Below are 15381 nucleotides of genomic sequence, written 5' to 3' on the forward strand. Positions count from 1 at the left end.
AAACTGAACATTGTCATTGTTCTCATTTTCAAAAATGAAAATATTTTTGAAAAAATCATCACAGGGGGATGTAACCCCTATATACACAAGAAGTATTCTCAAACCATGCCTGGTGCATCATTACAATTGACAGGGAATGGCAAGCACTTTCACGTGTTAATGAAACTGTTATTTCCAACTGAAACAATCAAATAAATATCCTTTCGACCAAGATGTCAAAGAAATGGAACATTGTCCTTGTTTTCAAGTTTAAAAATGAAAACGTTTTTGAAAAATCATTTTCATTTGCACTATAGAAAAGGCAATCAAAAACTTAAGACAAGTCAGTATTCCTTTCTTTGAATCAATCATAAAAAAATAAACAAGCATAAAAAAATAATAAACAAAAAATGAATATTTAACTTAAATCCCTATTTAGTTATTTAAATTGCATTAATTACCACAATATTATTAAATTCAGATTTGAAAATACTAAGAATTTAAGTCAATGGCATGGTTAGAACATAGTTGCAGGCTGGTGATAGTGAAAATCACTCAAAAGTTCAAGCAAACATATAATATCAGAAACCATTAATGCATCAAGATATTCTTTTGATAAAAAATTAAGATACTAATTTGATCACTAACCATCAGGACTTCCCAAAGGGGTACACCATGCCCACCAGCACCCATGCGAAGAATAATTGTAATAGCAGGATTAATGAATGCATGCTGACTCCTCTTTATCTGTATAACAATAAACTAGTGATCCTCTGAAACCTTCCTTAGCATATAAGCATATCAAGTCACCCAATAATGTGGGTGGTGAAATATCAGAAATAATCAAGGAAGAAATCACATGCCTCATCTATATCTTGAAATGGTATAATCACCTGTAAAATGAGACATGAACAAAATAAAGCATTATATGAGCAGTAACGCATATGCTTGGAACAAGAGCATTCTTTTAAAAAAAAATTAGAAAATAACTCACAGGAGCCACTAGGAATTAACCAATAAAAGAATTTACTTGAGTATGCAGCTATTCAAGGAAAAAGAAAATCCAATATTAGCTTCCTCTTGCTGCTTCTTTAACTCCATTTGGTATCAGATTATATGGGTGGTTTTGTCTTGAGGCTTGACTCAAGTGACAATGGGTTGGTGGTGGGCATATGGAGGTTCCAAGTATGATTCCGTGTAACAGGCAAAGAAAAAATAAAAAAGAAAAAAGAAACATTTACCGATAAAAAGGGATCATATAAGTGTACCAGAGGAATAAAATGAGAGTTATCTTAATGGAGATATCAATATGGATTTGGAAAAATGTCTGGAATTACAAGCAAAATATGAGTACTTTTATGAGACTCTGGGAACTATTTATGGAGTACTTAACATATACTATATAGATCCCACAAATTAAAATAAATAAAAAAAAAAAAAAAAAAAAAAAAAACTGTATTTGACTGATATGCTGTAAATGCAAAAAGTGAACTGAGCATAGAAGGCACTATTAGTATAATATCATAAAATTAATTATCTGTGACCCTAGAATTTTAATTACAACCTATTTACTGAGTGGTAAAATCACTGTGCACCATATGGAGTTCCTAGGGGCATGGTAGTTTCCTTTTAGCAAATCTAAACGTGTTTTGAGACTTAAAATAAAGGACCAAAGCTAAATTCACAAAGAATTGAAACAAGATTGATAAGAGAATAACAAAGAAATCCAACTTTAGGAGGGTTGCAAATTCTCATAATATGGCTCCCTTTGTTCACAGTTTGAAGATTAAAAAAGGAAGACACATTAATAGAGCTTCTTGCAATTGTTGAAGTGCAGGAACTAGCCATTGGAGTGCTGTTAGCAGCCAATTGAATGCTGCAATGGTTCTCAAAGTAGCAGGTGGCTCTTCTGGTCCTCTACAAAAAACCTAAACTCCAGGCTCTTTTCACAAAGAAGCACATGTTCCTTTATGCAACAGAACTAACTTTGTCAGTCAATATGCTTGAGATCCCGACAAGATATGCATCTAGTCTACATTGATTTGGATGAAAATTGCGGGCATCTACCGATCATCAGGATACTACCAAGATATTGCTGAGATCTCAATATGTCCAGGATAAAATGAAACTGATTGTGATAAAAACAATCTTTCTTGACACTCAGGAAAGTTATAAGCCTGAGTAAAGTTTATGATATTGGCAAAATATAAACCAAGGATATCATGGTCATGACCATAAGCCTTCCTTTTAAATGGTATAATGAAGGTATATATATAACAAAATCATGCTGGTACCCAAATGCTAACTCCCCACTTTTCTCCACAACTCCATAAAGAAAGAAAAGGAAAGAAAAGAAACAAGACAAAAGGGAGTGCCCATAGTACATAGTAGGTCCACATTCAAAATATCAAACAAAGTTTTGGTCCTTGGTGCTTCATATATTTTGATTTCCTTTCTCTTTTTTTCTTCTTTTGATTAAGGCCAGCATATCCATTAAATATTCTGCTCTCTTCCTTATATATCCTATTTTCTTTTTCTTTTTTCTCTGTACATTCTATTCTTTCTTTCTTTCTCTTTAAATTTTCATTTACTATCAAACACAACCACACACACACACACACACACACACACACACACACAAACTCTGTAACTAGTTCCACCTTTAACACAAAGTAGGAGCTCCATCCATTTCTGAAATTCCCAAGTGGACAGACATATATATGTGCTGAGGAATCATCCTCATTCTAGATAAACCACACTTCTAACAATCCTAATCATAAATAAGAATAGTAATGCTTCTCATTTTAGTTTGCTCATGTTTACATAAAAAATATATATACAGAAATATTAACTAAAATTTTGGAATACAAAATAAAATAAATGAGAGAAACAAGCTACCTTCATTTGCTTAGAAAATACATTAGAATGGAAGCAAATGTGCCATCCAGAGACGTACATACGACCATGATACAAGAAAGATCTTTCAAGGGCACATGAATAGCTATGTTCAACAACCTGAAATGGATGTTCTTTTTATTAGAACAGTAACTAGAATTTCCAGAAAGGGCAAGACAAAGACAAAACAAATTCATCAATATATTTACACTAATTTTACAAATGATACACTAAAAGTAAATTTAACAGATACACATGTCCCACAAGAAAAAATTCAACTTGACTTGCCTCATCTGGATGGAGGTTAAATATCGTTTGCAGAGGCCCAGGTTTTTGATGAACCAGAGTGGGCCCTTGTTTATCTGAAGACATTCTTCTTCGAGTGTTAGCTCCAGAATAGCCATTCAAAACCCTACCATTATTCAAGAGCTTAATAATACTTCAGAAATAACAAAAATAATCCATGCTAGAGATTCAACACGTTTAAAAAAGTATATCTGGATTGGCATGAGCTACTGATTAGCAAAATGAAAACTTCCACACATTAAATGCAGTGATAAGAATGTAAAATAGTACTAGTACCAAGGTAAAAATACCAACAGAGGATATAGAAAGGAATATGAAGACTTCAGCTATATCCAACCATGATTGAAAAGACATTCAGATGGATTGAAAAGACATTCAGATGGAATACTACATTCACCAAGAAATGGTAATGGATTTGCATGCTATTTGCAACACTGCATGGGCACAAATGGTTAAATACATAACCATAAATTCATTCATTTATATGCTATGAAAAACAAAAATAACAGAATGTAAAACATCTCAGATATGCATGTGGCACACGAATTGCTCTCTGTTGACTGAATAAAAAGAATTCTGTTAAAAGAAAAGAAAAGAATTCATATTTATCAGGGAAAAGGAATCATTCTTCAATCACACAATACAATAAGGGAAGGACACAAACTCTCAGGAACTGTTCAATCTGACTGCATTTACATGACTATAGACTGATTAGACAAACCAACATTAACACTATTTATTTTGAACTTAAAACAATGGGCTACAAGCCAGGCAAGGAGGAAATTTTGTCCAAGAGAAAGTCACAGCAGTAGTTTTTTTCATTTTCATATTTCCTTGAATTTGTTTATTCATAAATTTATATTTAAAATAGGAATTTTTTTTTTTTTTGTTTTTTGATAAGTAAACAAGAAGTATATTACCAAAAGGCAAACAACCACAAAGCATACAGGATGTATACAAGGTAGCCTAAACCTCAAAGAGCAAACTTTGAAACAAAAAACCTCACCAGCCCTTAAGTGGATGCTAACCACTCCAAAAAACCTATAAGAGAAGAGGACTCCTCTCCAATATACAATCTAGCCCAACTCCACAAGTTACATACAAAAGAATTTTTGAGTTCTGTACTGCTAAGGAACCCCCCCTAAAAGATAATATATTCCTTTCCTTCCAAACCGTCCAAAAAATACACAACAGAATGGATTTCCAAATCTTTTTCCTTTTTTTGCCCACAAAAGGGCCCCTCCAACTAATTAATACTTCTTTTACTGTTTCTAGGAAGACCCACTAAATGCCAAACAAGATAAGAACAATCTCCCAAAGAACTCTGACCACTATACAGTGTAAAAGAATATGATTTACAATTTCTTCTTCACAACCACACAAATAGCAACAATTTGGGAGCTGCCACCCTCTTTTTTGGAGTCTATCTAGGGTAAGAACCTGTTGAATATAATGTATTTATAGTATATAACCTTTCCTTGTTAATATAGGATACATGTATGGTAGTTAGGACTCCTAGCCTTGTATATATATATATTTCTCAATTGTAAGTAGATCATTACATTAATGAGAATTAAGGTTTTTCTTCTTTCTCTCTCTCTCAACATGGTATCAGAGCCAAGAAAGAAAACCTAATTCTTTCTTGTTTCCCGTGTCATCAACTCCGGGAAACCTTCCGGTGACCGTGTTTCATTCCGGTCACCTTCCCCATCTTCCAATACTTTCCGGTCATTCGGATCGTCGACAGAAACTACTCACCGCCGGCGAACTTTTCCGGCGAATTTTCCGGCGAGCTTTTCCGGCGACTTTTCCGGCGACCTTTCCGGCGACGTATTTTTCCGACACCGACTATACCAGAAGGAGCGCCTGGAGGAGATCTACAACTTTTGTGAAGGCACCGGCACCAAAATCCCATCCACGCGCCGTCCACGCGCAAATTTCCGGCCGGCGACTGAATCTCACGCGCCGGCGCGTGAGGGCGCGTGAGGCCTTTTCCGGCGACGCACCTCCTCCTCCAGCTTCGCCTGACGCCGACCAGCCTCCCTACCTCCCTGGTTCTCCCATCCGAGCCCTGCACATACCTCTTTTGGGGATTTTTGTCTCCGTCGGCCCTCCAAACAGCCTTTCCGGCGAAGCTCCGACTACTTTTTCTCCACTCCAATCCCTGCACGTGCCTTGGGAAGTGTTCTTCTACCTTTCTGGTGGTACCACGCCGCGATCTGAGGCCGTCTCCCTTTTTCGGTGGTGCCACGCCGCAATCTGAAGCCGTATTAGGGCTCTCTTCGATCCAAACATACTTCATTCTTCAGATAAGTAGATATGACTACTAAAAATTCCATTTTTTCCGCTGTTATATCTGGATCTCCTATGATTACTTCGGAGAAATTGGTTGGCAGTGACAATTATCTTTCCTGGTCTGCGTCTGTTGAACTTTGGTTTATGGGTCAAGGATATGAGGATCACTTGATTACACAGGAGGCAGATATCCCTGAGGTTGACCGCGTACAGTGGAGGAAGATAGATGCACAGTTATGTAGTGTATTATGGCAATCGGTTGATCCCAAGATTCTTCTTCATCTTCGGGCCTACAAAACTTGTTTTAAATTTTGGACTCAGGCCAAAGGATTATATACGAATGATATCCAGCGTCTTTATAAGGTGGCTTCTGCAATTGTCCATCTCAGCCAACAGGACTTGGATCTATCTACTTATATTGGCCAGATTGCCTCTCTTAAGGAGGAGTTCTTGACTGTGATGCCTCTTACTCCTGATGTTGGGGCTCAACAAACACAGCTTGACAAGTTCTTCATGGTTCTTACTCTTATTGGCCTCCGTCCGGATCTTGAGCCTGTCCGCGATCAGATTCTTGGTAGTTCATCAGTTCCGTCCTTGGATGATGTGTTTGCTCGCCTCCTCCGTATCTCCTCCACTCAGACTTTGCCATTTGATAGCACTTCAGATTCTTCTGTGTTAGTTTCTCAAACTAACTCTCGAGGAGGCCGTAGTGGTACCCGAGGTAGAGGTCAACGTCCTCATTGCACCTATTGCAATAAACTTGGCCACACTCGCGATCGTTGCTATCAGTTACATGGACGACCTCCTCGCACTGCCCATGTGGCCCAGTCCTCTGATTCTCCGCTGCCTCAAGCTCCGAGCTCTTCCGCATCTTAGGCTTCTGTTGCCTCTGTTGCCCAGCCTGGTAATGCCTCTGCCTGCCTTACCCACACATCTTCTCTTGGACCCTGGATTCTAGATTCTGGAGCTTCTGATCACTTATCTGGTAATAAGGATCTTTTCTCCTCTATTACTACTACCTCTGCTTTACCTAATGTTACCTTAGCTAATGGTTCTCAAACTGTGGCTAAAGGTATTGGTTTGGCCCTTCCTCTGCCTTCTCTACCTCTCACTTCTGTCCTTTATACTCCTGAATGTCCTTTTAATCTTATTTCCATCAGCAAAATCACTCGTACTCTTAATTGCTCTATTACCTTTTCTGATAAATTTGTGACCTTGCAGGACCGGAGTACGGGGAAGACGATTGGCATAGGACGTGAGTCTCAAGGCCTCTATCACCTCACCTCGGATTCATCTCCTGCAGTTTGCATTTCCACTGATGCTCCTCTCCTCATTCACAATCGTCTGGGCCACCCTAGTCTCTCCAAGTTCCAGAAGATGGTCCTCGTTTTTCCACTTTATCGTCGCTTCCGTGTGAGTCATGTCAGCTTGGGAAACATACTCGTGTCTCGTTCCCAAAGCGTTTGAATAATCGGGCAAAGTCTCCTTTTGAGCTTGTCCACACTGATGTTTGGGGTCCTTGTCGGACTGCGTCTACTTTAGGATTTCAGTATTTTGTCACTTTCATTGATGATTATTCTCGATGTACTTGGTTATTTTTAATGAAAAATCGAGCTGAGTTATTCTCTATTTTCCAGAAATTTTATGCTGAAATCCAAACCCAGTTCAATGTTTCTATTCGTGTGTTACGCAGTGACAATGCCAGGGAATATTTTTCAGCCCCATTTACTTCGTTTATGTCTCATCATGGGATTCTTCATCAGTCTTCTTGTGCTCATACTCCTCAACAAAATGGGGTAGCTGAACGCAAGAATCGACATCTTGTTGAGACAGCTCGTACTCTCCTCCTCCATAGCAATGTTCCTTTTCGTTTTTGGGGGGACGCTGTTCTTACCGCTTGTTATTTGATTAATCGTATGCCCTCCTCTGTCTTACATGATCAGATTCCTCACTCCCTTCTCTTCCCTGACCAACCACTTTATTTCCTTCCTCCTCGTGTCTTTGGTTGTACTTGCTTTGTTCATATTCTCACTCCTGGACAGGACAAGCTTTCCGCCAAAGCCATGAAGTGTCTCTTCTTGGGATACTCTAGACTTCAGAAGGGTTATCGTTGTTATTCCCTTGAGACTCATCGATACTTTATCTCCGCTGATGTCACCTTCTTTGAGGACTCACCATTCTTTTCCACCACTTCTGAGTCTCTTCCTGTTTCTGAAGTCTTGCCTATTCCCATTGTCTCCCCACCTGATGCTATGCCTCCTCGGCCACTTCAGGTTTATCATCGTCGCCCTCGTGTCGTTGCTCCTCTCCCTTTTGCTGAGGCACCTGCTGACTCACTTCCTATCCCTTCGGCTTCACCTACCCCGGCTCTGCCTTCTCCTAATGACTTACCCATTGCTGTTCGGAAAGGTACTCGCTCTACTCGTAATCCTCATCCTATTTACAATTTTTTGAGTTATCATCGATTATCTTCACCCTATTCTGCTTTTGTTTCTGCTATATCCTCTGTTTCTCTTCCAAAGAGCACCCATGAAGCTCTTTCCCATCCAGGCTGGCGACAGGCAATGGTGGATGAAATGGCTGCTCTGCACTCTAATGGCACTTGGGATCTTGTTGTTTTACCCTCGGGTAAATCTACCGTTGGTTGTCGTTGGGTTTACGCAGTTAAGGTTGGTCCTGATGGTCATGTTGATCGCCTTAAGGCCCGCTTAGTTGCTAAAGGCTATACTCAGGTTTATGGTTCTGATTATGGTGACACATTCTCTCCGGTTGCCAAGATTGCTTCTGTTCGTCTGCTTCTCTCCATGGCTGCCATGTGTTCTTGGCCTCTTTATCAATTGGATATTAAAAATGCCTTCCTTCATGGTGATCTTGCCGAGGAAGTTTATATGGAGCAACCTCCTGGTTTTGTTGCTCAGGGGGAGTCTGGTTTAGTATGCAGGTTACGCCGTTCTCTATATGGCTTGAAACAATCTCCTCGAGCATGGTTTAGCCGTTTTAGTTCTGTTGTTCAAGAGTTTGGCATGCTTCGCAGTACAGCAGACCATTCAGTTTTCTATCATCATAACTCTTTGGGGCAGTGTATTTATCTGGTTGTTTATGTGGACGACATCGTCATTACAGGCAGTGATCAGGATGGTATTCAGAAACTAAAGCAACACCTTTTTACCCACTTTCAGACCAAAGACTTGGGGAAACTCAAGTATTTCTTGGGAATTGAGATAGCTCAATCCAGTTCTGCTGTGGTCCTTTCCCAAAGGAAGTATGCTTTAGACATCCTGGAAGAAACTGGTATGTTAGACTGTAAACCGGTAGACACACCTATGGATCCGAATGTCAAACTTGTACCAGGACAGGGGGAGCCTTTAGGAGACCCCGGGAGATATCGACGGCTCGTAGGTAAATTGAACTATCTCACCATTACTCGTCCAGACATTTCTTTTCCTGTGAGTGTTGTTAGTCAATTCCTACAGTCACCATGTGATAGCCATTGGGATGCTGTAATCCGCATTCTTCGATATATCAAAAGTACACCAGGCCAAGGTGTGTTGTACGAGAACAGAGGTCATACTCAGGTTGTTGGTTACACAGATGCAGATTGGGCTGGCTCACCCACAGATAGACGTTCCACTTCAGGGTACTGTGTTTTTATTGGAGGTAATCTAATATCTTGGAAGAGTAAGAAACAAGATGTAGTGGCCAGATCTAGCGCTGAAGCCGAGTATCGAGCTATGGCTTTGGCAACATGTGAACTCATATGGTTGAGACATCTTCTAGAGTTGAGATTTGGAAAGGATGAACAGATGAAACTCATATGTGATAACCAGGCCGCATTACATATTGCATCCAATCCAGTCTTTCATGAAAGGACCAAACATATTGAAGTTGACTGTCATTTCATTAGAGAGAAGATCGCATCAGGATGTGTTGCTACAAGTTTTGTTAATTCAAATGATCAACTAGCTGACATCTTCACTAAATCTCTCAGAGGTCCTAGGATTAAATATATTTGTAACAAGCTTGGTGCATATGACGTATATGCTCCAGCTTGAGGGGGAGTGTTGAATATAATGTATTTATAGTATATAACCTTTCCTTGTTAATATAGGATACATGTATGGTAGTTAGGACTCCTAGCCTTGTATATATATATATTTCTCAATTGTAAGTAGATCATTACATTAATGAGAATTAAGGTTTTTCTTCTTTCTCTCTCTCTCAACAGAACCTTTCCCCACGTAGCCTCCCAAGCAAAAAAAGCAACTTTGGTTGGGACTCTATCCACCCAAATGCAATTCTTCTGGAAGAAAATGTCATTGGGTGTAATCAGCAATCTGTACACTTCCTTAACACCAAACTTTCCATTTCTCCCACCCTTCCAAGTAACCGAATCCTCCTCTAAAGTTAGCCTGTAGCCCCTCAAAACATTAACAAGTCTCCTACCAAATCCATCTCCCAATCATTAAATGCTCTAATGAATCTTAGATTCCATCTTCCTTGTCCAAAATTCGGATCCCAAACTTCATCTACCGTTGCATTCCTATGGACAACCAAAGCATATAATTGAGGAAAACTTTGGGACAGCACTGCAAGGCCACACCAATGATCAGTCCAGAATCTAATTTTAGTACCATTACCAACTATGAACTCTATATTTTCCCAACACCAATTTGTTTCCTTCAAAATCTTCTTCCAAACCCCCACTCCAAACGTCCCATTAGCCTCATTTGTCCTCCAACCAAGGCCCTCTTGCCCATACTTCACTTAAATCACCTTCTTCCAAAGGTTTTCCTTTTCACAGGCAAATCTCCATATCCATTTACCAAGCAAGGCCTTATTCAAAAGTGCTAACTTCCTTATGCCTAGCCCACCCTTTTCCCTATCCGCACACACCACCTCCCATTTAACTAAGTGGGCTTTCCTTTCCAAATTTCCCCCTCCCCAAAGAAAATCTCTTTTTAATTTTTCTAGTCTTCTTGCTACTATCTTGGGCATTCAAAAAAGAGACATCTGGTAGATGGGCGTACTAGCCATTGTGCTCTTTATGAGAGTGATTCTCCCGCCTTTGGAAATATATTGTCTTTTCCAAAGCGCTAGTCTCCTCTGCACTCTCTCTTCCACCCCATCCCACACAGAAAACAACTGTATCATTAGCAAATAACAAATGAGAGATATTCATTTCCGTCCTTCTTCCCCGTATCCTGCACCCTGAAAGAAAGCCCCCATCAACAGCCCTTCTTATGAGAACACTCAGCACTTCCATTCCCATAACAAGAGGTAAGGAGATAAAGGGTCTCCTTATCACAGTCCCTTAGAACTCGAAAAAAACCTTACCGACACCCCATTTACCAAGACAGAAAACTTAGCTGTTGATATGCATCTCCACATCCATCCCATCCACTTAGACCCAAATCCCATCTTTTGCATAACCTTCATTAAAAACTGTCAATTGATGTTGTCATATGCTTTTTCAATATCCAGTTTACAGATTAGCCCTTTCTCTTTTCTTTTTTGCCAGGAATCAATCACCTCGTTTGCTATTAGTGAAATGTCCAAGATCTGTCTACCCATCACAAACGCATTTTGATCCAATGAAACCACTTTTCCTATTCACTTTCTTAAGCCTGTTTGCCAACACCTTAGCCAACAATTTATACACTCCCCCTAAAGTAAAAAATCAGCATTATTATAACAAGTTACTCTCCACCCACTGTATTGCACTATCATTCTTTTTATATATATATATATAAGTAAAAGAGCAGTTATATTAAAAGCCGAAAAGGTGCATCAAAGTACACATGAAATATACAATAAAGGCTAGTAAGCAAACAAGAGTAAAGAAGAAGCACAAATACTAACCACCCCCACAACAACCAAAACCCGAAACACAAATGCAAACCACCCCCACACCATCAAAAACCTACGCCCTAAAAATCAGAAAAGAAAAGAAAACATCCCAGGGCACTTCAGTAGACAGAAACCCACAACCAGGCTGAAATAGGAAAGACCTCACAATAGAAGAGATTAAACCCCGTTGCTCTTTCCCCTTCCCCTATTTGAGAGAGGGGAGCACTTGTAATTGACTATGCATCCAATTTTTGAATTTCCCTTTTGACACAAGAAGACGAACACGTTTTCTTCTTTCCCATTGAGATCTTCAACCCACGCCCTTTTCTAGCCTCCAACTTTCTCAAGAGGGAGGTTATTTCCCTTTCATAACCAGCCATTGGCATCCCCAAAAAGTTACTCAACTTAGTAAACTCATAGGGAAGGCTTTTGGAAACAACCAACTCCCCCATCGAATCACCACCAGCCTTCATGGCCCTAAAATCCTCTACCTCGTCATCCCTGACCACCAAATCTCTTCCAGAAAGACCCTTTTCTGCAACTCCTGAAATGTCCAACAACCTTCCATTACAGGAAGGCTCATCCCTAGGAAGGCGAACTGACCCACTGTCGCAGCTGGGCGATCCAACTAGACAGTGAGCAAGAGAAGAAGGGGGATGTGGCAGCCTACCTTTGGAACCCAGACGCTTCATCCAAGAGGGCTTCCTCAGCTCCTGAAACCCACTCCTCCGGACCTTGAGACACCAACTTTAGAAGGGGATCAAAGAAGAATTCCAATTGGTTGGAATGAACCCCACTGCCAGAAGTACCGGAAACCCTCATTTTGGTCTTTTTGCTTTCCCTCTCCAAGATAATGCTGGAAGAAAAAGAAATGGGTCGGCCCTTGGTAAAAGGCCCAGACCTGGCAGGCCCACCAAGGCACCCTTCTGAAGGGCCCAAACCATTCTCAGCGGGCTGGCCCAAAAGGACACAAGGGCCCCCTTCAACAACTTCTCTTTCTGCACTATCATTCATGCTGTCACATTTCCTTTTAGGTCCCTTTTATCTAGGTTTCGAGTTATGGCTATGCAATTCCTTTTTCCTATCCAACTATTGGATCTCACAAACTAGAGCTTGAATACGAAAATTCATGTGTTTTTGTAGAGTTTCCTGAGAAACAATAGGAAACATGGAGAATAGGCTGAGAACCTTTGAATTGTACATAGGTCTCTGGTGTCTTCAAAAGAATAGGCAGAGAAAACTCTTTTTCATATTTGATTTCCCAAGCAGAATTTTGTTCCAAAAAACAACAGAGAACTATTTTAAGAATTGTTCAACATTAGAAGGCCATATCACACCATGAGCCCTGAGTGGCATAACAGGAGCACAAAGAGTGGGAGTCTATTGACCATGTCTTTCTCCATTACCCTTGCCCCAATGTCTTGAAGTTATGGTGTAGTTTGTTCTTATTGGCTGGTATCTCATATGTTTCCATAAGAGATGGCAGATGCATCAAGCATATACTCTCAAGGTTTTTTTAGGATCCTTAGGAAATGACGGTCATCGCATGCATCCCTCTCAACTACTCTACAAGTGATCTAGCTTGAGAGAAATGCTGGAATATCTTAGAAAACGAGGAGGTTTGTAGAAGACCCCAAGCTAGTATTTGGTTGCTAACTTCCCTTCAGGTGGTTGTCAGTAAAGGAGTTCATCTATAATTCCATGAGCAATACTTTTATTGGATTCAGGCCAACTTGCCTTCTATCAAATGGATATGGTTTACAAAGTAGGCAGCTAAATGATAAGTTTTTTGTGTTAATTCCTAAAAGAGGGAGTGCAAATGACCTGAAAAGACTTTGGACTTTTTTTCTATATATAGGTAAAATAAAAGTGTACATAAAAAAAGAGGCACCAGAAGAGGGTTTGAAAGCATATAGGAAGTATGCACTAGCTAATTAGCTTGGTGTGGTTTGTATAAGCTCCTAGCTAAGATGCAGGAAAATAAGTTGAAGAGGATGGTGAGAAATGTGGTTTATGAGTTCCAAAACACTTTTGTAGAAGGAAGGCAGATTCTTGGTGCAGTGCTTATAGCTAATAAAGCAATTGATTCTATGATGAAGAGTGGCTCTAGCAGTGTAATTTATAAACTTGACATCAAGAAGGCATATGATCACGTCAATTGAGCTTTTTTGCTAACTATTCTCAGAAAAATGGGGTTTAGCAAAAAATTGACTAAATCAATTGAGTGGTACATCTCAATAGAAAAGTTTTTTGTGTTGGTTAACGACATCTCTTCAGGTTTTTTTCAAAGTTCTAGAGGCCTGAAACAAGGGGACACCCTCTCCCTTTATTTATTTGTGTTGGCAATGGAAGTGTTCAATTATTTATTAGAAAGGGCTAGAAATGGTGATTTTTGTTGGGATTTGGGGTGAGACGAGAAGGTGGAAGTGTCTCATTTGTTATTTGCCAACAACATCCTAGTCTTTTACAAGGCCACGCAAAGTCAAATGACTCATTGAGCTAGTTGCTTATGTGGTTTGAAGTTAGGGGGAGGGGGATAAGAGGGTGGAAGTGTCTCATTTGTTGTTTGCCAACAACATCCTAGTCTTTTGCAAGGCCACTCAAAGTCAAATGACTCATTGAGCTAGCCACTTATGTGGTTTGAAACTATCTTAGGACTAAAAATAAATCAAGAGAAAAATGAATTGATCCTAATAGGGAGGTGGCCAATATATTGGATTTCACAATTTAACTAGGATGCAAGATAAGGGAGCTTCCATCTACTTATTTGGGGTCCCTATCAAGGTTTCTTTCAAAGTAGAGTCAATATGGGATTATCTAGAAGAGATATTTCGCCGAAGATTATCAATATAGAACAAGCAATATGTTTCGAGATGAGGAAGGCTTACCCTATTTGAAAATACTTGTCCAATTCACCCATATATTCTATGACCTGATTAACATTGGTAGAAAGGTCAGACTGAGATTGGAGAAATTCAAAGGGACTCCCTTTGATGCATTTAGGTCATGGCCGATTGTGCCGAGAGAAAATTAAGCGAGAGGGGAGGGGGGTTTCGAGCATTAGATGTCTTTCTTCACTTAATAGAGCTCTCTTAGGAGAGTGCTGTTAGAGATATGATTCAAAAAGAGAAACTTTTTGGAAAAAAGATCATTCAAGGAAAGTATGTAGAGAAGGAGGTTGGAGTTCTTGCAAAGTGAGGGAAGGGTATAGGGTTGAGGTATGGAAAAACATCATAAATGAATGTGACCTTATCAAGAAAAAAGTATATTTTGAAGTGGAAAATGGGAGGAGAGTGAGGTTTTGGAATGATCATCGTATAGAGAAAAACCCTTGTGTATGTTTTTCCCTTCCTTGCATGCCTTAGCATCTAGGCTTGGTAGGATGATCCAAGTGAGGGGAGACACTAAAATCCTTGTTTCTCTAGACATTTGAATGACTGAGAGCTAGATAACATAAAGGCTTTTCTCTTAAGGTTGCAAAGAAGGTCCATGAAGAGGGAAGAGAGTGATAGAGTATATTCTTGGTCAAATCTTTATATTCCACCATGTGAAAAATTCCTTTCCCAATTGGCATTATTCTGAAATCATAGGTTTCATCAAAAGCAAGTTTTTTTTGCTTGGGAAGCTAGTTGGGAAAAGGTATTAACTTTAGATCAACTTCAGAAGAGAAGGTATCTCCTTTGTAAAAAGCCAAGATAAATCAATTGATCATATCCTCTTACACCATGCCAAGCAAGGGAACTATGGCAGTTGTTCTCTCTATTCAACATTGTTTTTATAGTTAGTGAGTCTCTTTTAAGTTGGCATGACTGTTTTATGGGAAAAAAAATGCAAGAAGATACATTTTGTGGATAATTTAGAAGGAATGGAATCAAAGAGTGTTTGAAAGCGAAAGGGAAGCCAATTCAATCGCTAAAGTGCTCTTTCCTTAGAAGTTGAATGTTTTGGGTTAGCATGCATATAGAAAAAGTCTCCAATGCCTTTAATAGATTTTTTAGATTGGGTGGGATCTAATTGAGGGATAGAGTAGTTTTTGTGTTCTCTCTTTCTAGTAAAGCT

General features: G+C 39.6%; 1 protein-coding gene across 1 annotated transcript in view; it reads right to left on the reverse strand.

Annotated features, from left to right (window-relative positions):
• LOC117914351 (BAG-associated GRAM protein 1) overlaps window positions 1-15381 on the reverse strand; it is a 39070-nt gene that overhangs the window by 7293 nt on the left and 16396 nt on the right. The window contains 5 exon segments of the mRNA XM_034829655.1: window positions 628-648; window positions 651-726; window positions 843-872; window positions 2878-2994; window positions 3163-3286. Of these exon segments, the coding sequence (XP_034685546.1) occupies window positions 628-648; window positions 651-726; window positions 843-872; window positions 2878-2994; window positions 3163-3286 (368 nt within the window).

The sequence above is a fragment of the Vitis riparia genome, chromosome 5 (genome assembly GCF_004353265.1).
Source record: "Vitis riparia cultivar Riparia Gloire de Montpellier isolate 1030 chromosome 5, EGFV_Vit.rip_1.0, whole genome shotgun sequence".
NCBI lineage: Eukaryota > Viridiplantae > Streptophyta > Magnoliopsida > Vitales > Vitaceae > Vitis > Vitis riparia.